Source organism: Octopus bimaculoides, chromosome 14 (assembly GCF_046866305.1).
Source record: "Octopus bimaculoides isolate indiv1 chromosome 14, ASM4686630v1, whole genome shotgun sequence".
Taxonomy (NCBI): Eukaryota; Metazoa; Mollusca; class Cephalopoda; order Octopoda; family Octopodidae; genus Octopus; species Octopus bimaculoides.
In genome coordinates, this window is record NC_142941.1 from 1,874,366 (window position 1) to 1,897,808 (window position 23,443).

At 34.9% G+C, this 23,443-nt stretch overlaps 2 protein-coding genes across 2 annotated transcripts in view; both read right to left on the bottom strand.

Annotated features, from left to right (window-relative positions):
* Nucleotides 1–213: 213 nt before the first annotated feature.
* LOC149132557 (protocadherin Fat 4-like) overlaps nucleotides 214–23,443 on the bottom strand; it is a 60,120-nt gene continuing 36,890 nt past the window's right edge. The window contains exons 5-8 of the mRNA XM_089363288.1: nucleotides 19,798–22,230; nucleotides 10,923–13,355; nucleotides 2,097–4,529; nucleotides 214–258 (exon numbers count right to left, since the gene is read on the bottom strand). Coding sequence (XP_089219414.1) covers nucleotides 235–258; nucleotides 2,097–4,529; nucleotides 10,923–13,355; nucleotides 19,798–22,230 — 7,323 coding nt within the window. The 3' untranslated portion in view covers nucleotides 214–234. The remainder of the gene's footprint in view (nucleotides 259–2,096; nucleotides 4,530–10,922; nucleotides 13,356–19,797; nucleotides 22,231–23,443) is intronic.
* LOC149132558 (protocadherin gamma-C4-like) overlaps nucleotides 22,136–23,443 on the bottom strand; it is a 12,187-nt gene continuing 10,879 nt past the window's right edge. The window contains exon 6 of the mRNA XM_089362141.1: nucleotides 22,136–22,254. The gene's annotated coding sequence lies outside the window, so the exon portion shown is untranslated. The remainder of the gene's footprint in view (nucleotides 22,255–23,443) is intronic.

A 23,443-nucleotide genomic window follows, 5' to 3' on the forward strand; every position in this document is an offset into this window, starting at 1 on the left:
GTTGATTAAAATGTCTTGTTTGACATGCAATATTTGTGTATATATTAAGATATATGTAGTGATGAAAGGTGTGTGTGTGTGTGTGTGTGTGTGTGTGTGTGTGTGTGTGTGTGTGTGTGTGTGTGTGTGTGTGTGCTTGACGCTATGAAATGTTCCAGAATGATAAGATCGTGACTAAATATTCCAGAGTTTGGTCATTGCAACAACATTTGCTTTTCTGGCTGAGATGTGGTTTTATTTCTTAATTCTTGTTGGTAACTGGAACGGAGAGAAGAGAGAAGCAGTTTAACAGAAATACTGAATGAAATATATTTGACCAAATCAACATCATCATCATTTAATGTCCATTGTCCATGCTGGCATGGGTTGGATGGTTTGACCAGTGCTGGTAAGCTGGAAGGCTGCACCAGACTCCAGTCAACCAAATCTTAGACTAATTTTCCGTTTGGAATTTGTATAACACAAATTATGCCTGACTATATGTATGACAGGTATTATGTCTGACCAATGAACAATGTATGACATAAAGTCTGAACAACGTATGACATATTATGCCTGTTGAATGGTATTTTATGCTTGACCAATTGTATGATAGCCAATCTTCCTGACCAAATGTATGACAGACATCATGTTTGACAATGGAGTCTAATCTCCAATGAACTGTACAAATTGTACTTGTGATATTGTATTGATGTGGGTTGTGGGTATGGAGAAGTGTATGTGGTGGTCATTATTAGGAGTCACTAAATCTTCTGGGCTCTGTTAGGGGACATCATAAGTCAAGGTTGCAAATGTTATTCTGTCAGTGATTTTGCCAGTCATTCCTTACCATTTCCATTGTCATAAAGATCAAACTGATTATACTAACAAACTACATTTAATAGTAATACTGGATTCAAATTTTTGCACAAGGCCAGCAGTTTTATGGGAGGAGCTCAGTCAATAATATCGATCCGCTCAACTGATATTTATTTTATTGAAGCATAAAGAATAAAGGTGACCTTGGTGGAAATTGAACTCAGACTGTAAGACAACATACTGCTTGCATCTTGCCCTGCATGCAAGTGATTCTGCTAGCTCACGTTCTTATTTTCATTAATGATACTAATCAATAACATCCCTTACATTTATCCATCCCTGACCAGCATATTGGATCCTCTGAACATCAAACACTGCCATCACTGCGTAAATATATATCCATGGGTCTCTCTCACCATCAACTGTTTAAGGTAACCCACCTCACAACACCAGAAGATCCAGTTTGATAATCTCAAGTCTACACTCTGGTCAGATTCTAGACTTTCTCTGCTATGGACAACTGCTGGAAATGAAGTGGACACTGCCTCACACACACCAAATATTACCAAGTAAGATGATGGTGGTGGGGTAGAGGATGGGATATTGGACGATGTGATAATAATGCTGATGTTCCTAATTCAATACATACATCAACACACATGAACAAATGCATGCATATATATATATGAATATATATATATATATATATATATATATATATACATATATGTTAAAACCAAAAGTTTTAATTTTTCACAGTGTCCATTAGAAGAGTTGCTAAGTCATTGTGGCAATCAAAGAATCCTCTCTAAATGGATTTGTTGGGGCACCAACAGGAATGGTGTTGCCTGGAACCCTAAACATTGGAATCTCCCCACTCTTGTATATCCTAATACTTTTCTACTCAGGGCACATGGCCTGAAATTTTGGGGGAGGGGGCCAATCGATTAGATCAACCCCAGTATGCAACTGGTACATAATTTCTCAACCCTGAAAGAATGTAAGGCAATGTCCACCTCGGCAGAATTTGAACTCAGAACATAAAGACAGACGAAATACCACTAAGCATGTTGTCCTGTGTGCTAACATTTCTGCCAGCTCGTCACCTTTATTGAAATGCATATCGTAATTGTCGATGGCAGTTGATGGAACAGAGATGATAGGAGAACAAAGCGGGTTAAGACATATTAATTACATACATTCATTAAAATATAAGATGTATATTAATTACAAGAGATATCTATAGACTGATATGTCTGTGAGAGAATTAAGGAAGAATTTCATAAGCTCATACTTACCAATATTGTATTGGGTGGACTCTTCTCCAGGGTTCCCGTGTTTGACCAATCAATCTGAGACTCATACTGCGGGTAAAAATCTTCCTTACATTCCACAAATGGCATGTTTCTATTATTCATCTCAGAAGAGTACCTCACTGGGGTACCAGGAATACTGCTGCTCTGACACGGTAAAGGTTGATCAATTCTGTTACATATAGCTGACCGATTAACACCTTTCCTAGTGCTCTTGGCCGAGCGAGACTGACCACTGCTACATTTCACAATACACAGTGTGATCGACACTACAATCACCACAGATACTATTACAGCTGCTACTACAAGGATAATTAATAACGGTACGTCCAGTGTTCTGTTCTTCTCTAAGGGGACAGCCGGCATCTGTGCTGATGTCTTGTTAGTGACCCTTAACGACAAAGACACAGTAGTTGTGGCTGACAACACTGGGCTACCAGAATCCTTCACCACAAGCACCAGTTCGTATGAGCCAGCATCATTGAGATGAGGTGCACGCGAGAAAGACATTTGACCAGTTAAAGAGTTCAGTGTAAACAAGCGTTTATTGTTACCGTCAAGTATTCCATATTTGAGGAACGCATTCAAATGACTGTCTCTATCAGACGCTCTAATCACAGTGATGGCATTGGTACTTTGCGGATGGTAGTGGACATTGATATGGAAAGGGTCAGTTGTAGGGTAGATGAAATACGGATCATTGTCGTTTCTGTCTAAAACCTCAACAACAACATTCGCTGTGTTATTCAACGATGGTTTACCATTGTCTTTGACAAAAACCTCAAACTTATACATGTCTTCTTCTTCTCTGTCCAATGGTATGTTGCTGGTAATAAAACCATAATCGCTCACCTGGAACGGTATGTTATTTCTGTCTTTGCTCAACAGTGAGAACGTCAGTTGACCAGCACTTCCCAGGTCTGGGTCAGTGGCATTGATAAAACCTATAGGAAAGTTTGCTTTACCATTCTCGTAGGTGAGGAAGTGGAATGTATCTTTGGTAAATTGTGGTTGCACATCATTCACGTCCATTACTTGGATTGAAATCTTTCTCTCTGTCTTCAAAGCAGGGCTTCCATTGTCTTCACACACAATCCTCATGTTAAAATGGTCTAATGTTTCTCTGTCAAGTGATTTCTTCAGAGTAATCTTGTATTCCTTTGATCCTAAATGTGAGAGGACAACTTTATCATGTTCTAATTTACAACTCACTTCTCCATTTGCACCAACATCATTGTCCACCACATTCACATAAGCTAGATAACTGCCCACTTTTGTCCCTTCGTAAATAGCTGCAGTGTCCTTCTTCAATTCAGACACAAAATTTATATCAATTTCAGGAGCATGGTTCTTTTCATTGAGAATATTCACCCGTACAATGGCAAAGGAATTTAAGGATGGACTCCCTCCATCTTTTGCCTCCACATACATCTTGAGAATATTTTTTGTTTGTGATGTTAATGGTTTTTCTACAAATAATTCCCCAGTTTGTTGGTTCAGTCTGAAATGGCTTCTTGTACGTTCTGGTGTTTCCGGACTAAAAAAATAAGATACTTTACCATTATTGCCAGAATCTGGGTCTTTTGCAGACAATGTCAAAATAGGGTTGTTGTTAGGATGTGTATTTTTGATGGAAATATTGTAAATATGTTGTGAAAAAACTGGTGAGTTATCATTCACATCAATTATTTTGATATGAACATGTAAAATTCCTTCTTTTGAAGGTTGTCCTCCATCATTAGCTATCACTTCTAGATTGTAACTATCTTTGATTTCTCTGTCTAGTTTGTCTCCAAGAATAATTCCTATCTTTGCTCTTCCTGTGATTGTTTTCTTCACAGACAATATAAATGGATCACTAAATTGTTTCTTCAATTTATATGTAACTTCTGAGTTTTCCATTCCAATATCTTTGTCAAAGGCGTCTGGAATTAATCTTTCTGCTCCTTCTCGATCTTCCTCATTAAATATAATTTCTACATCTGTTTGAGGAAACTCTGGGCTGTGATCATTAATGTCTTCTATAATTACTTTAATTTTAATAATTTTCAAAAATGTCTTCCTTCTATGTACAGCAACTTTGATGTATCTAACACACTCTGATTCATATGTACACAGTTTCTCAGCATCTAGTGTTTGAGCCGTGTACAATTTACCATCTTGTGTGACATTAAACAAATGTGAATTGCCTGTTCTTTGTCTCTGTATTTGGTTGTATGTGATGAAGTTATTTCCTACAAGAGGGTCCGTTTCTTCCATTTGTGTGTCAGCAGCAATATCCCCAACAAAAGTAAAGGGATTGCTTTCTTCTTCTACATGATAGCTCAGATCTACACAGACACAACTGTGTAGTAATAGATTGAGGACATTTGCAAGTAAGTATGTATTCCACACACAGTCTACTTCCATCACAGAATGTTAAATCATATCTCGTGGTTTTATCTGAAAGTAAAGAAGAAAATAGAATATTTTCGTTGAAATATTTCACTGAAAGCTTGAGGTTTTGGAAAGAATCTTTGTTGAATGTGACTAAGATTTTCAATTATGGTAAACATGAAGTAATACATGTAATAATTTTTTTGTAAACATATATATCTGTTAACACAATATGTGTGAGCATTATACACACATACACACACACACACACACACACACACACACACACACACACACACACACACACACACACACACACACACATACGCACATATACATACATACATAAGCATCAGCAGTAGCTACTCCTAAACGTCTGGAAGATACTTCCTGCTCATTAGGCATGGTATAGTTGCGAAGACTATTTACAGTGCAATCTGCAGGAATGATTGTCTTGATGTATATATGAAAGGTATTTCAAAACAGTCTTCCACACCTTCATAAACAAGGAATACTGGTGGGACACACCCATAAAAACAGCAATACAGTGCAAACATAAGAGGTCTGATACTGTTCTGTGGGACAAGTGATAAATCTCATGCACTGTTGTAGAGGTCAGCTGTCCAGTGGATTTGAATATTCAGCAACGAGCTTGATATATTCTTGAACAGACTAATAATAAAGAAAATAGCATTAAACTGCATATAGATAATGTGAAAGAAAGGATTAAGAATCTATAGTTAGTATAAATGCATCTGCAAGTATATCTAAGTGTACTTCATTCTGGGGCAGTGTTCACTAAATTCTATTGTATCACGTGAAGAGAACCACATGTGGATATTACAGAAGATACAATTGTACTTATTAGAAATTAAAAGGATACATACATTTTAAGAGAGATATCAATATAGCCATGCGGTTTCTTTAAAAGAAAAAAAGAGGAAATTGGTCTTTGTTGAGGATTTTGGACATGTTCTTAGTAGTTTTGAATATCTTCAAAAAATGTCAAGATGGACACGGGAGGTAACTGCATTTATAGTGTGTACAATGTTTAATTATCTCCCTTATTTCAGTATGCTCTGGAGTGGCCATATTCAGTATTTTGGGATGCAAAAATCCTTGTTTATTGACTTTCTTCAAAAGGGTCACACCATCAGTTGAGTGAACTACGCCAAATTGCTGCAGAAGTTATGAAAGGCTATCAAGACCAAATGACCAGGAAAACAGATGAAAAGTGTCTTTTTTTGATCAGGTCAAAGTTCCAGCACACAAGTCCTTGCTTTGAATGGCTGCAGTGGATTTGAACTGGCTGACCACCCTCCCTCTTCTCGTGATTTGGCCCCATCTTACTAACATCTGTTCACCGACATGAAAAAATACTTGGTTGGCAACCAGTCTCAGCATGATGATGACTTCATATCTACTGTTGCTGAACTTTTTGACCAAAAAGATCAAAGGTTCTTCTCCAACTAGGATCCAAGCACTGCAATACCAATGGATGAGGTGTATGGGATGCAAGTGGGACTGTGTTACGAATGAACTTCATTTGGTTACATTCCATGAGAGCATCCTTGTCAACCTCCAAAACTTTCAACCAACCCTCTTTTATGTATATATAGATATACTTTCTCACTTCCCAAGTGTTAAACTAATACATCTGTTTGTTGTTTACACACCCGTCTTCGTCTTTTGTTTTTTTTGTAAATTCTCACTATATATATATATATATATTATGTGTGTGTGTCCAGTACTTCTAGACAACCAATGTTGGTATGTTTATGTCCCTGTGATTTAACAGCTTGACAAGACAGAACTTTTCTTTAAGGCCTGGTACCAGGTTTTAAAAAAGTTGCATGGTATCAGTTTGTTCAACTAAAATCCTTTAAGACAGTGCTGTGTCCCAACATGGCTGCAGTCTAATGAGTGAAACAAATAAAAGATAAAAGATATTACATACCATGATGTATTTTTAGCATGCTATTGTGTGATATATGACTGAATATCACATCATTAATAAGAAGAAATATCCATCGTCAACATGAAGGTGAAATAAAACTATATTTCCTTTACATTTCAAGAATTAAACAATTTCAAGCAATATTTAAAAAAGGAAAACTGATTTAATACTTAATTCTCTATAAAATTTCTCTCCAGAAATCAGAAAACCTTACCAAAATTAGGAATGATTCAACATCCAAATTAAAAGACAGGATTTCTTCAAGTTAATAACTTAAAGTCATCCCATTTTGCTGAGAACAGAAGAATCTGTCAGTTGTCCCCTGTATCCAATAGCAAAAGAGCTGGGCTTCAGTGTGTTGGTCCCTTCCATTGGAAATGACCCTAAAATATATTGAAATATAATGACAATATTGTATTCCATGTTATGGAAATCAGAAAGATACACAGAGAGAGAGAGTTTTGACAGTAATTGATCTATGACGATTTTCATCGACCCTGATGTTTAGATTAAAGATGATGAATGTTATATATACAATAGTATATAATATATATATGTACACACACACACACACACAGTTAAAGATCTCATTGATGTAGCCGTGGGGAAAATAGCATTTACTCTCAATACTAAACACTTCATACAGTAAATATACACTGGTTTATATCTAATGTTACATAAATTTGTTAATATAAGATTAGATATAAATCATGTAGCGTCATCATCATCATTATCATCATTTAGCATCCATTTTCCATGCTGGCATGGGTTAGACAATTTGACTGGAAGTGGTAAGCCAGAAAGCTGTACTGGGCTCCAGTCTGGTTTGGTCTCAATTCTGTAGCTAAATGCCCATCCTAATGCACACTGCTCCCTTTTACGAGTCACCACCACAAGCACCATTTATGTGTCACTGACACTGGCCATATATATATATATATATATATTTGTATATATATGCAGATGTGTGTGTGTATTTAGTAAATTTACACATTCAAATAAACAATACACTCTAAAAGAATCTATAATAAGTGAAAGATAAAGATGAATGTATATAAAAACATTTATCTTCAAAAGACAACATAATGGAAACGCATCAACAAACAAGATTTCTCCTCATTATATAGCCATGTTTAAAAATATATACCCTAGCAATTATACACTAAACTAACAATATACAATGTATAGCTCATGCTGAAATGTTAATATATACACTGTGCAACATCCTAAGTGATAAATACAGACAAAACCAAACACAGATGTATATATATATATATATATATATATATATATATATATATATATATATATATATAGAGAGAGAGAGAGAGAGAGAGAGAGAGAGAGAGATAATATTATTATTCTTCTTTTCAACATCACTAATCCACAAACGCCACAGAAAAAAGATCCACTTATATTTCTATATGCTGTTGTCTTCACTTAGACTCTAAAATATATTTCACACAGTGAATTGCTTACACAATCTCTCAAACAACCATGTCTGACATCAGAACGATATCTGCTACTCTGAGATTATAGATTCATTATGAAGACTTCATTCATTAAATTATTTCTATAAATGCTTTGAAAACATCATTTATACATTGTGATATGATAAAATGAATAGAGAAATATTAAATTAGAAATATTTCTGGGAATATAATAATATATTGTTAGAGAGTCTGCAGGAAATCTACAAACGAAATAATCTAGCTAAATGGAAGAGACGGAATGTTGTGAAGACAAAATGGAGATTTGCTGTGAGAAATGAGCTTTAGTGAGACAAACTTCACATATAATTTCAGCTAACCAAGAATATAGGAAACTAAAACAAGAACAATTATTATAAACTCTATCAATATAGAAGCAGAATATTTGTGAAATGACACTGGATTATTAAATAATCTAATAATAATAATAATAATAATAATTAGTATTTTGCCCAGTTAAGTTGTATGTTATGAGTAAACCATTTGATGATATTTGTCAGTGATATAAGGGTGTTTTCTGAATGTCTCTTTGATTTTCTCTTGTCTCTTCTATATTTTCACATGATATTAAAGATGGAAGATGGGAATAAAACAAGATAGATGTAGACTTACCTCCATTGTCTCATCCATAATCAGTGTGGCAGTGTGTGAGGGAGTGTCTAGTAGTGTGTGACTGTGTGTGTGTGTGGTTGTGTGGTAGTGTTTGGTAGCGTGTGGTAGTAGAGATGTGGATCTCAGGCTGTAACTACTGCTGCTGTTGTTTCTGCTGCTGTAGTCTGCTGCACACACAAATACACACACACACACACTGCTTCTACACATATGCTGCAGTGATGTGTGTGTCATAAGAGCTGTGTATAGACTGTGTGCTGTGTAAATATACACAGTTTGTAGTTTTATGGTTTATAGTATAACAATGGAGTGTTGTGTAATGCTGGTGCGTTCTAACAATGTGTGATGTGTAGTAACTCTGTTGGTTGTGTTGGGAAACGAGTCATCGTGTTGTGTATAGATATACGATATAGGATAAGTTTAAGGTGTGTAGTTGTATATACATAAGTATATATGTTTATATCTATTTATCTTTCTATGTGTGTGTGTGCACATGCATATATAAATATGAAAGGGAGAGAAAGAGAGAGAGTGAAATCGAGGGCAATTAGTGAGTGTGTATGTTTAAGTGTATCCAAGCAACATAAATGTACTCAATACATAAAGTAGAGTGTAATTAATTTAGTCACACTTGCAAATGTATGAGTGTTTCCTCTAAGTTTCTAAATTGTTTTAATTGTTTGAAGAGTCAGGAATATGGCAATGTGAGTTAAAATAAATGATACTTTAGCTTTATACATACATACATGCATACATACAAATATATATACATACATGCATGCATGTACTTATGTATATACACATAGATAGATATGTTTTTATCATCTTATTAACAGCTAATCAATTTGAAGATTAGCCAGTAATTAAATTGGGGATATGTGTAAATATCAGTTGACTATTAGAATTTAATATAACATCTGGTGGATTAAAGTGACTTGTTTAATACACATTATATCTGTATATATTACAATACATACAGATATGAAACTACACATGCACGCACAGAGACACACACATGCAGATACACCAAACATATGGTAAACTATCCGATGTACATCTGTACCACTCCACATTGTTTCAATATTGATATAAAGGAACGTAATTCTATATAGAATTAGTGAAATACCATTATGGAATGGTTTACCATTTCTCTCTCAATTTATTTCTATTTGATCCTCTCTGAATGTATATATGCACGTGTATATACACAAGTTTATGTATCTGTGCATCATCTCAAAAGGGAGTGTAAACAAATAATCAAACATTTGTATATATACATTCATATATATTTATATATATATATATATATATATATATATATATATATATATATATATATATATATATATATATATATATATATATATATATATGTATATATATATATATATATATACTTTATTTGTTTAGCAGTGAGGTGTTGAGCATTCATTCGCATTGTTTTATATTTACATATGTAAATATATATGTATTTGTGTGTGTTTGAGAGTGTGGGCCTCTGTGTGTGTGTGTATACATGGTTTGTACTAAAATCTCAGTATGTGTTTTCATTGAATAATGTGTCTATTTAAGTGTGTATGTATTGATGTAAAATGTGTATATAACTCTGTGTCTACAGTGTATGTCAATGTATGAATATGTATGTTTGCATGAATACAGTGTGTGTGTGTTTGTGTGTGTATGTATGTGAGTGTCTCTTTCTGTCCATGAAATGTTCCAGAATGGTAAGATCCTGACAGAATATTCCAGAGCCTGTCTATGTTACGTTACATTTTTGTGGCAGAGACGTGCATTTATTTTTTAATTCTTGTTGGTAACTGGAAAGGAAGAAGAAACAGAAACAAATCAAAAGAACGTTGAATAAAACATGTTTGATCAAATGTATGACACTATTGTCTGACAAACTTCATGAAACATTTTGTCAGATCAATGTATAATGTAAATTATTTCTGACCGAATGAATGACCGATATAATGACTGAGTAATGTATGACAGACATTATATCCTTATAGGGTATATTGGGGGTGTTTCCATCAGAGACCAACATTACAAAGATTCTTTTGACTCTGACTGAAAGGAAGAATTCTCTACACACCAAGTCTCTACTTATTTGTCCTGGCACCAACAGGAATGGTGTTGCCAGAAGCTCTAAATGTCAGAATGTCCCCCTTGTTGTATACCCTAATTGGTTATTCACAGCTATGAAAAAGTCGATGGCAGTAGATGGAACAGAGACGATAGGAGAACAAAGGAGGTTCAAACATGTTAATTACATACATTCATTAAAATATAAGATGTATATTAATTACAAGAGATATCTAGAGACTGATATGTCTGTTAGAGAATTAAGGAAGAATTTCATAAGCTCATACTTACCAATATTGTATTGGGTGGACTCTTCTCCAGGGTACCCGTGTTTGACCAATCAATCTGAGACTCATACTGCGGGTAAAAATCTTCCTTACATTCCACAAATGGCATGTTTCTATTATTCATCTCAGAAGAGTACCTCACTGGGGTACCAGGAATACTGCTGCTCTGACACGGTAACGGTTGATCAATTCTGTTACATATAGCTGACCGATTAACACCTTTCCTAGTGCTCTTGGCCGAGCGAGACTGACCACTGCTACATTTCACAATACACAGTGTGATCGACACTACAATCACCACAGATACTATTACAGCGGCTACTACAAGGATAATTAATAACGGTACGTCCAGTGTTCTGTTCTTCTCTAAGTGGACAGCCGGCATCTGTGCTGATGTCTTGTTAGTGACCCTTAACGACAAAGACACAGTAGTTGTGGCTGACAACACTGGGCTACCAGAATCCTTCACCACAAGCACCAGTTCATATGAGCCAGCATCATTGAGATGAGGTGCACGCGAGAAAGACATTTGACCAGTTAAAGAGTTCAGTGTAAACAAGCGTTTATTGTTACCGTCAAGTATTCCATATTTGAGGAACGCATTCAAATGACTGTCTCTATCAGACGCTCTAATCACAGTGATGGCATTGGTACTTTGCGGATGGTAGTGGACATTGATATGGAAAGGGTCAGTTGTAGGGTAGATGAAATACGGATCATTGTCGTTTCTGTCTAAAACCTCAACAACAACATTCGCTGTGTTATTCAACGATGGTTTACCATTGTCTTTGACAAAAACCTCAAACTTATACATGTCTTCTTCTTCTCTGTCCAATGGTATGTTGCTGGTAATAAAACCATAATCGCTCACCTGGAACGGTATGTTATTTCTGTCTTTGCTCAACAGTGAGAACGTCAGTTGACCAGCACTTCCCAGGTCTGGGTCAGTGGCATTGATAAAACCTATAGGAAAGTTTGCTTTACCATTCTCGTAGGTGAGGAAGTGGAATGTATCTTTGGTAAATTGTGGTTGCACATCATTCACGTCCATTACTTGGATTGAAATCTTTCTCTCTGTCTTCAAAGCAGGGCTTCCATTGTCTTCACACACAATCCTCATGTTAAAATGGTCTAATGTTTCTCTGTCAAGTGATTTCTTCAGAGTAATCTTGTATTCCTTTGATCCTAAATGTGAGAGGACAACTTTATCATGTTCTAATTTACAACTCACTTCTCCATTTGCACCAACATCATTGTCCACCACATTCACATAAGCTAGAAAACTGCCCACTTTTGTCCCTTCATAAATAGCTGCAGTGTCCTTCTTCAATTCAGAAACAAAATTTATATCAATTTCAGGAGCATGGTTCTTCTCATTGAGAATATTCACCCGTACAATGGCAAAGGAATTTAAGGATGGATTCCCTCCATCTTTTGCCTCCACATACATCTTGAGAATATTCTTTGTTTGTGATGTTAACGGTTTTTCTACAAATAATTCCCCAGTTTGTTGGTTCAGTCTGAAATATTGTCTCGTGCGTTCTGGTGTTTTTGAACTCAAAAAATAAGACACTTTACCATTATTGCCAGAATCTGGGTCTTTTGCAGACAATGTCAAAATAGGGTTGTTGTTAGGATGTGTATTTTTGATGGAAATATTGTAAATATGTTGTGAAAAAACTGGTGAGTTATCGTTAACATCAATTATTTTTATATGAACATGTAAAATTCCTTCTTTTGAAGGTTGTCCTCCATCATTAGCTATCACTTCTAGATTGTAACTATCTTGTATTTCTCTGTCTAGTTTGTCTCCAAGAATAATTCCTATCTTTGCCCCTCCAGTGATAGTTTTCCTCACAGACAATATAAATGGATCACTAAATTGTTTCTTCAATTTATATGTAACTTCTGAGTTTTCCATTCCAATATCTTTGTCGAACGCCTCAGGAATTAATTCTTCAGCACCTTCTCCATCACGCTCACCAAATGTCATATTTATTTCTGTTTGAGGAAACTCTGGGCTGTGATCATTAATGTCTTCTATAATTACTTTTATTTTAATAATTTTCAAAAACGTCTTCCTTCTATGTACAGCAACTTTGATGTATCTAACACACTCTGATTCGTATGTACACAGTTTCTCAGCATCCAGTGTTTGAGCCGTGTACAATTTACCATCTTGTGTGACATTAAACAAATGTGAATTGCCTGTTCTTTGTCTCTGTATTTGGTTGTATGTGATGAAGTTATTTCCTACAAGAGAGTCCGTTTCTTCCATTTGTGTGTCAGCAGCAATATCCCCAACAAAAGTAAAGGGATTGCTTTCTTCTTCTACATGATAGCTCAGATCTACACAGACACAACTGTGTAGTAATAGATTGAGGACATTTGCAAGTAAGTACGTATTCCACACACAGTCTACTTCCATCACAGAATGTTAAATCATATCTCGTGATTTTATCTGAAATTACAGAAGAAAATGGAATATTTTTATTGAAATATTTCAATGAAAGCTGGAGGTTTTGGAAAGAATCTTTTGTTGAAAATTACATGTGAATTATGGTAAAGGTGAAAGAAAGGAGTGAACATTTATGATATGTCTTAGTGTATGTCATAGCAATGTTAAATATATTTTATCAAGAGAACCATTTTGGGGTATTACAGATGATGCATTTTCACTTATTACAAATATAATTCTACATGCGTTTACGGATTAATATAAAACCAGTGATTTAGTTTGTTAAAAGATAGAGAAAATAAGGTATATAATGAGAAATTTGCCCAACTTTGAAGTAGTTTAGAGATTTCTCCAAAAATGTTGAAACACAAAATTGACACGGGAGGTAACTGCATTGTTGGTACGTACAATGATTAATTATCTCCCTTATTTTAACATGACTTCATGAGACGTGTTACTATACATGGTCTGAAATACCATTTCTTGAAAATTTGAATATCCTTTATCTCTTTCTATTAACTAACCTGTCCATGAAATGACAGAATAGTGGATATGTTACTCTGGATATAATAATGACTATCCCTTCACTATTAAGTTCAACATCAAATTTTCGTGATGCTGTTGCTAATATCTATGTATCTATTTCTCTCTCTCTCTCTCTATCTATCTATCTATCTATCTGTCTGTCTGTCTGTCTGTCTATCTATCCTTCTCTCTCTCTCTCTCTCTTGCTTTAGTGATTTATTTATTTTAACATCGTCATTTAGCGTCCATTGTCCATGCTGGCATGGATTGGATGGCTTGACTAGTAAGCTGGAAGGCTGCACCAGACTCCAGTCAACCAAATGTTAGACTACTTTCCAGGTTGGACAGTTTATAACACAAAATATGCCTGACTGTATGTATGACAAGCATTATGTCTGATCAAGTGTATGTCATACATAATGACTGAACTATGTTTGAAAGACATTATAATTGCCTAAATGTATGAGAGATATTATGTCTGGCCAAATGTATGACATCATTATGTCCTTCCTAATGCCAACCACTCTGAGAGTATAATTAATGCTTTTACATGCCACCGGCATGGGTGCCATTTGTGTGCCGCCGGTATCTTCTTCTCAAGCCAAAGGTCTTGGTCATCCCCTGCATGAAACCCAACACTCAAAACAAGCGGAATTGCTACCTACAGCCTACAATACCATGCCATTCATTCTTTTCAGCTATCTAATACTTTCCTGATTATTCTGGCCATGCCAAGGAGGCAAACCTTTTGTAACAGTTCTACTGGGCACTCTATTCCGATTTCCTTTATATTACTCTTGATGCCTTCCGATACTGTTCCCAAGGACCCAACAACAATTGGCATTATCTTCTCCTTCATTTTCCATAGCTGGACTATTTCATACTTGAGAGGGTTGTATCTATCTTTTCACCTTTCTTCCTGACTATTTGTGGGTCAAAGGGACATGCAAACTCAGCTTTATAGCATATGTGCTGCACCTTGTCCACCACCACTAGGTCCTCTCTGTTATGCTCTAGCACCTGATCTGTTTCGATTGGGAAATCCAAATAATGTTGCTATATTTTTTTACCTAAGACATAGATTAATGTTTGTTAGTGTGATATTGTGTACTATATGTTTGGATACTGAATTGCATAATAAGTAGGATACATCAAATGGAGAATAATATATTATGTAACATTAAAATTATTTATTCTAGAGTTTAAGGGAATATTTAAAATTTATTTCAAGAAAAGAAAACATTGAAATCTGTAAAAATTCTCTCCAGAAATGAGAAAAACTTACCAAAATTAGGAATGCTTCAACATTCAAATTAAAAGACGAGATTTCTTCAAGTTAATAACTTAAAGTCATCCCATTTTGGTGAGAACAGAAGAATCTGTCAGTTGTCCCCTGTATCCAATAGCAACTGAGTTGGGCTTCAGTGTGTTAATCCCTTCCATTGGGAATGACCCTAAAATATATTTAGATATAACAATATTGTATTCCATGTTATGAAAATAAGAGGGAGAAGGAGAGAGAGAAAGAGAGAAATAGCTTTGACAATAATTGATTTGTAATAATTCTCATTTACCATGATGTTTAGATGAGAGATAAAGAAGATAGATAGTGATTGTTATATATATATATATATATATATATATAGTTAGGGTTTCACCGATGTAGCCATGGGGAAAATAGCATATACACTCACTGCTAAACAATGTTTGTATTCAGTAAAAGTGCATCCTGTTTTACAGAATTTAGAATGATTTATATATAATGTCATACAGACTGTACGAAATACATAGAAGTCTTACTGATATAAGCATGTACAAAATATATACACTTTGTATTAAACATTAAAAAGTAAATATACATTCTGTACTGCATACTGTTCTGTGAATTAACACTGTTCAATACACAATAAACTCCAGATATACACTTTGTGATTCACAATAGAATCTATGATTAGTGAAAGATAACGACCAGTGTATATACGAAATTTGATCATCAAAAAACTACAGAAAGAAAAGGCTTCACCAAAGAAGATTTCTCATCATTATATAGCCGTGTTTAATAATATATACCCTAGCAATTATACACTAAACTAACAATATACAATGTATAGCTCATGCTGAAATGTTAATATATACACTGTGCAACATCCTAAATGATAAATACAGACAAAACCAAACACAGATGTATATATATATATATATATATATATATATAGAGAGAGAGAGAGAGAGAGAGAGAGATAATATTATTATTATTCTTTTCAACATCACTAATCCACACACCCCACAGAAAAAAGATCCACTTATATTTCTATATTGTTGTCTGCACTTAGACACTAAAATATATTTCACACAGTGAATTGCTTACACAATCTCTCAAACAACCATGTCTGACATCAGAACGATATCTGCTACTCTGTGATTATAGATTCATTATGAAGACTTCATTCATTAAATTATTTCTATAAATGCTTTGAAAACATCATTTATACATTGTGATATGATAAAATGAATAGAGAAATATTAAATTAGAAATATTTCTGGGAATATAATAATATATTGTTAGAGAGTCTGCAGGAAATCTACAAACGAAATATTCTAGCTAAAGAGAAGAGACGGAATGTTGTGAAGACAAAATGGAGATTTGCTGTGAGAAATGAGCTTTAGTGAGACAAACTTCACATATAATTTCAGCTAACCAAGAATATAGGAAACTAAAACAAGAACAATTATTATAAACTCTATCAATATAGAAGCAGAATATTTGTGAAATGACACTGGATTATTAAATAATCTAATAATAATAATAATAATAATAATAATAGTTAGTATTTTGCCCAGTTAAGTTGTATGTTATGAGTGAAACATTTGATGATATTTGTCAGTGATATAAGGGTGTTTTCTGAATGTCTCTTTGATTTTCTCTTGTCTCTTCTATATTTTCACATGATATTAAAGATGGAAGATGGGAATAAAACAAGATAGATGTAGACTTACCTCCATTGTCTCATCCATAATCAGTGTGGCAGTGTGTGAGGGAGTGTCTAGTAGTGTGTGACTGTGTGTGTGTGTGGTTGTGTGGTAGTGTTTGGTAGCGTGTGGTAGTAGAGATGTGGATCTCAGGCTGTAACTACTGCTGCTGTTGTTTCTGCTGCTGTAGTCTGCTGCACACACAAATACACACACACACACACACACACACTGCTTCTACACATATGCTGCAGTGATGTGTGTGTCATAAGAGCTGTGTATAGACTGTGTGCTGTGTAAATATACACAGTTTGTAGTTTTATGGTCTTTAGTATAACAATAGAGTGTTGTGTAATGTTGGTGTGTTGTAGCAATGTGTGATGTGTAGTAACTCTATCGGCTGTGTTGGAAAACTAGTTAGTGTGTTGTATATACATGGTGTCCACAAAGTCTGGGTACATGAGGATTAACACTATAAAAAATTATAATTTCTTATATTTAATTGTTTATGTTTTGATTTTATTTATTCCATGTACCCAGACTTTGTGGCCACCCTGTAGATATACAATATAGGATACGTTTATGGTGTGTAGTTGAATATACATACACATAAGTATAAATGTTTGTATTTATTTATCTTTCTACTCGTATATGTGTGTGTGTGTGCGCATGCATATATAAATATGTAAGGGAGAGAAGGAGAGAGAGAGAAATCGAGGGCAGTTAGTGAGTGTGTCTGTTTAAGTGTATCCAAGTAGCATAAATGTACTCAATACATAAAGTAGAGTGTAATTAATTTAGTCACACGTGCAAATGTATGAGTGTTTCCTCTAAGTTTCTAAATTGTTTTAATTGTTTGAAGAGTCAGGAATATGGCAATGTGAGTTAAAATAAATGATACTTTAGCTTTATACATACATACATACATACATACATACATACATACATACATACATACATACATACATACATACATATGTACGTACATACATATGTGCATACATATCGATATACATAGCTGTATATGCATGTACGTATGTATATACATATATATAGATATGCATATGTCTGTCTATATATAAATGCAGTGTTTTTATCATCACATTAACAGGTAATCAATCTGGATATTAACCAGTAATTACATTGGGGATATGTGTAAATATCAGTTGATGATTAGAAATTAATATAGCATCTGGTACATTGAAGTGACTTGTTTAATAAACGTTATATTTTATATATTACAATACATACAGATATGAAACTACACACACACACACACACACACACACACACACACACAGACACACGCACATTATGGAATGGTTTAGCATTTCTCTCTCAATTTATTTCTATTTGTTCCTCTCTGTGAATGTATATATGCACGTGTATATGTACTCAAGTTTATGTATCTGTGCATCATCTCAAAAGGGAGTGTAAACAAATAATCAAACATTTCTATATATACATTCATATATATTTATATATATATATATATATATATATATATATATATATATATATATATATATATATATATATATATATATATATATATATAATTTATTTGTTTAGCTCTCATTTACATTGGTCGATATTTACATATGTAGATATATTTGTGTTTGTTTGTGTATGTGTGCGTGTGTTTGAGAGTGTGGGCATGTGTGGGTGTATATGTGTATGTAACTGTGTCTACAGTGTATGTCAATGTATGAATATGTATGTTTGCATGTATACAGTGTGTACGTGTTTGTGTGTGTATGTATGTGAGTGTCTCTTTCTGTCCATGAAATGTTCCAGAATGGTAAGATCCTGACAGAATATTCCAGAGCCTGTCTATGTTATGTTACATTTTTGTGGCAGAGACGTGCATTTATTTTTTAATTCTTGTTGGTAACTGGAAAGGAAGAAGAAACAGAAACAAATCAAAAGAACATTGAATAAAACATGTTTGATCAAATGTATGACACTATTGTCTGACAAACTTCATGAAACATTTTGTCAGATCAATGTATAATGTAAATTATTTCTGACCAAATGTATGACCGGTATAATGACTGAGTATTGTATGACAGACATTATAACTGACCAAGACCAAATGTATGAGAGATATTATGTCTAACCAAATGAATGACATCATTACTTCTGACAAATATGCAGCTATTAAGTTTGGTCAATGCATGAAATTAAGCCTGAACAGCGTATGAATGGTATGATGCTTGACCGGTTGTATGATGGACAATTTTCCTGACCAATACAAGTACATTCTCAATCTCATTGATCCTCTAACACAGCCACTAACAACAGCACCGCTGCCATCATCATCATCACCATGATTGTCATCATCATACTCCTCCTTCTCATCATCATCATCATAACCATCATCTTCACATGACTGCTTTCCATCTTGTCAGGGGGTTGAACAGGTCAACAAACACCAAAACAGTTATTTTTAAGAGATTCTTCTTGTGTCAGTCAGGTCAAAAGACCATATCTCACAGAGAATTCTCAGTTTTTGTAAAGTCTGTATGGTTGGATACACTTTATAACAGCAACCACTTTGCAGGGTATATTGGGGGTGTTTCCATCAGAGACCAACATTACAAAGATTCTTTTGATGCTGACTGAAAGGAAGAATTCTCTACACACCAAGTCTCTACTTATTTGTCCTGGCACCAACAGGAATGGTGTTGCCAGAACCCTAAACGTTGGAATGTCCCCCTTGTTGTATACCCTAATTGGTTATTCACAGCTATGAAAAAGTCGATGGCGGTAGATGGAACAGAGATGATAAGAGAACAAAGGAGGTTCAAACATGTTAATTACATACGTTCATTAAAATATAAGATATATATTAATTACAAAAGATATCTGGAGACTGATAAGTCTGCGAGAGAATTAAGGAAGAATTTCATAAGCTCATACTTACCAATATTGTATTGGGTGGACTCTTCTCCAGGGTTCCCGTGTTTGACCAATCAATCTGAGACTCATACTGCGGGTAAAAATCTTCCTTACATTCCACAAATGGCATGTTTCTATTATTCATCTCAGAAGAGTACCTCACTGGGGTACCAGGAATACTGCTGCTCTGACACGGTAAAGGTTGATCAATTCTGTTACATATAGCTGACCGATTAACACCTTTCCTAGTACTCTTGGCCGAGCGAGACTGACCACTGCTACATTTCACAATACACAGTGTGATCGACACTACAATCACCACAGATACTATTACAGCTGCTACTACAAGGATAATTAATAACGGTACGTCCAGTGTTCTGTTCTTCTCTAAGTGGACAGCCGGCATCTGTGCTGATGTCTTGTTAGTGACCCTTAACGACAAAGACACAGTAGTTGTGGCTGACAACACTGGGCTACCAGAATCCTTCACCACAAGCACCAGTTCGTATGAGCCAGCATCATTGAGATGAGGTGCACGCGAGAAAGACATTTGACCAGTTAAAGAGTTCAGTGTAAACAAGCGTTTATTGTTACCGTCAAGTATTCCATATTTGAGGAACGCATTCAAATGACTGTCTCTATCAGACGCTCTAATCACAGTGATGGCATTGGTACTTTGCGGATGGTAGTGGACATTGATATGGAAAGGGTCAGTTGTAGGGTAGATGAAATACGGATCATTGTCGTTTCTGTCTAAAACCTCAACAACAACATTCGCTGTGTTATTCAACGATGGTTTACCATTGTCTTTGACAAAAACCTCAAACTTATACATGTCTTCTTCTTCTCTGTCCAATGGTATGTTGCTGGTAATAAAACCATAATCGCTCACCTGGAACGGTATATTATTTCTGTCTTTGCTCAACAGTGAGAACGTCAGTTGACCAGCACTTCCCAGGTCTGGGTCAGTGGCATTGATAAAACCTATAGGAAAGTTTGCTTTACCATTCTCATAGGTGAGGAAGTGGAATGTATCTTTGGTAAATTGTGGTTGCACATCATTCACGTCCATTACTTGGATTGAAATCTTTCTCTCTGTCTTCAAAGCAGGGCTTCCATTGTCTTCACACACAATCCTCATGTTAAAATGGTCTAATGTTTCTCTGTCAAGTGATTTCTTCAGAGTAATCTTGTATTCCTTTGATCCTAAATGTGAGAGGACAACTTTATCATGTTCTAATTTACAACTCACTTCTCCATTTGCACCAACATCATTGTCCACCACATTCACATAAGCTAGATAACTGCCCACTTTTGTCCCTTCGTAAATAGCTGCAGTGTCCTTCTTCAATTCAGACACAAAATTTATATCAATTTCAGGAGCATGGTTCTTTTCGTTGAGAATATTCACCCGTACAATGGCAAAGGAATTTAAGGATGGACTCCCTCCATCTTTTGCCTCCACATACATCTTGAGAATATTTTTTGTTTGTGATGTTAATGGTTTTTCTACAAATAATTCCCCAGTTTGTTGGTTCAGTCTGAAATGGCTTCTTGTACGTTCTGGTGTTTCCGGACTAAAAAAATAAGATACTTTACCATTATTGCCAGAATCTGGGTCTTTTGCAGACAATGTCAAAATAGGGTTGTTGTTAGGATGTGTATTTTTGATGGAAATATTGTAAATATGTTGTGAAAAAACTGGTGAGTTATCATTCACATCAATTATTTTGATATGAACATGTAAAATTCCTTCTTTTGAAGGTTGTCCTCCATCATTAGCTATCACTTCTAGATTGTAACTATCTTTGATTTCTCTGTCTAGTTTGTCTCCAAGAATAATTCCTATCTTTGCTCTTCCTGTGATTGTTTTCTTCACAGACAATATAAATGGATCACTAAATTGTTTCTTCAATTTATATGTTATTTCTGAGTTTTCCATTCCAATATCTTTGTCAATGGCATCTGGAATTAATCCTTCAGCACCTTCTCCATCACGCTCACCAAATGTCATATTTATTTCTTTTTGAGGAAACTCAGGGCTGTGATCATTAATGTCTTCTATAATTACTTTAATTTTAATAATTTTCAAAAATGTCTTCCTTCTATGTACAGCAACTTTGATGTATCTAACACACTCTGATTCGTATGTACACAGTTTCTCTGCATCCAGTGTTTGAGCCGTGTACAATTTACCATCTTGTGTGACATTGAATAAATGTGAATTGCCTGTTCTTTGTCTCTGTATTTGATTGTATGTAATGAAGTTATTTCCTACAAGAGAGTCCGTTTCTTCCATTTGTGTGTCAGCAGCAATATCCCCAACAAAAGTAAAGGGATTGCTTTCTTCTTCTACATGATAGCTCAGATCTACACAGACACAACTGTGTAGTAATAGATTGAGGACATTTGCAAGTAAGTATGTATTCCACACACAGTCTACTTCCATCACAGAATGTTAAATCATATCTCGTGGTTTTATCTGAAAGTAAAGAAGAAAATAGAATATTTTCATTGAAATATTTCACTGAAAGTTGGAAGTTTTAGAAAGAATCTTTTGTTGAATGTGACTAAGATTTTCAATTATGGTAAACATGAAGTAATACATGTAATAATTTTTTTGTAAACATATATATCTGTTAACACAATATGTGTGAGCATTATACACACACACACACTCACACACACACACACACACACACATACGCACATATACATACATACATAAGCATCAGCAGTAGCTACTCCTAAACGTCTGGAAGATACTTCCTGCTCATTAGGCATGGTATAGTTGCAAAGCCTATTTACAGTGCAATCTGCAGGAATGATTGTCTTGATGTATATATGAAAGGTATTTCAAAACAGTCTTCCACACCTTCATAAACAAGGAATACTGGTGGGACACACCAATAAAAACAGCAATACAGTGCAAACATAAGAGGTCTGATACTGTTCTGTGGGACAAGTGATAAATCTCATGCACTGTTGTAGAGGTCAGCTGTCCAGTGGATTTGAATATTCAGCAACGAGCTTGATATATTCTTGAACAGACTAATAATAAAGAAAATAGCATTAAACTGCATATAGATAATGTGAAAGAAAGGATTAAGAATCTATGGTTAGTATAAATGCATCTGCAAGTATATCTAAGTGTACTTTATTCTGGGGCAGTGTTCACTAAATTCTATTGTATCACGTGAAGAGAACCACATGTGGATATTACAGAAGATACAATTGTACTTATTAGAAATTAAAAGGATACATACATTTTAAGAGAGATATCAATATAGCCATGCGGTTTCTTTAAAAGAAAAAAAGAGGAAATTGGTCTTTGTTGAGGATTTTGGACATGTTCTTAGTAGTTTTGAATATCTTCAAAAAATGTCAAGATGGACACGGGAGGTAACTGCATTTATAGTGTGTACAATGTTTAATTATCTCCCTTATTTCAGTATGCTCTGGAGTGGCCATATTCAGTATTTTGGAATGCAAAAATCATTGTTTATTGACTGTCTTCAAAAGGGTCACACCATCAGTTGAGTGAACTATGCCAAATTGCTGCAGAAGTTATGAAAGGCTATCAAGACCAAATGACCAGGAAAACAGATGAAAAGTGTCTTTTTTTGATCAGGTCAAAGTTCCAGCACACAAGTCCTTGCTTTGAATGGCTG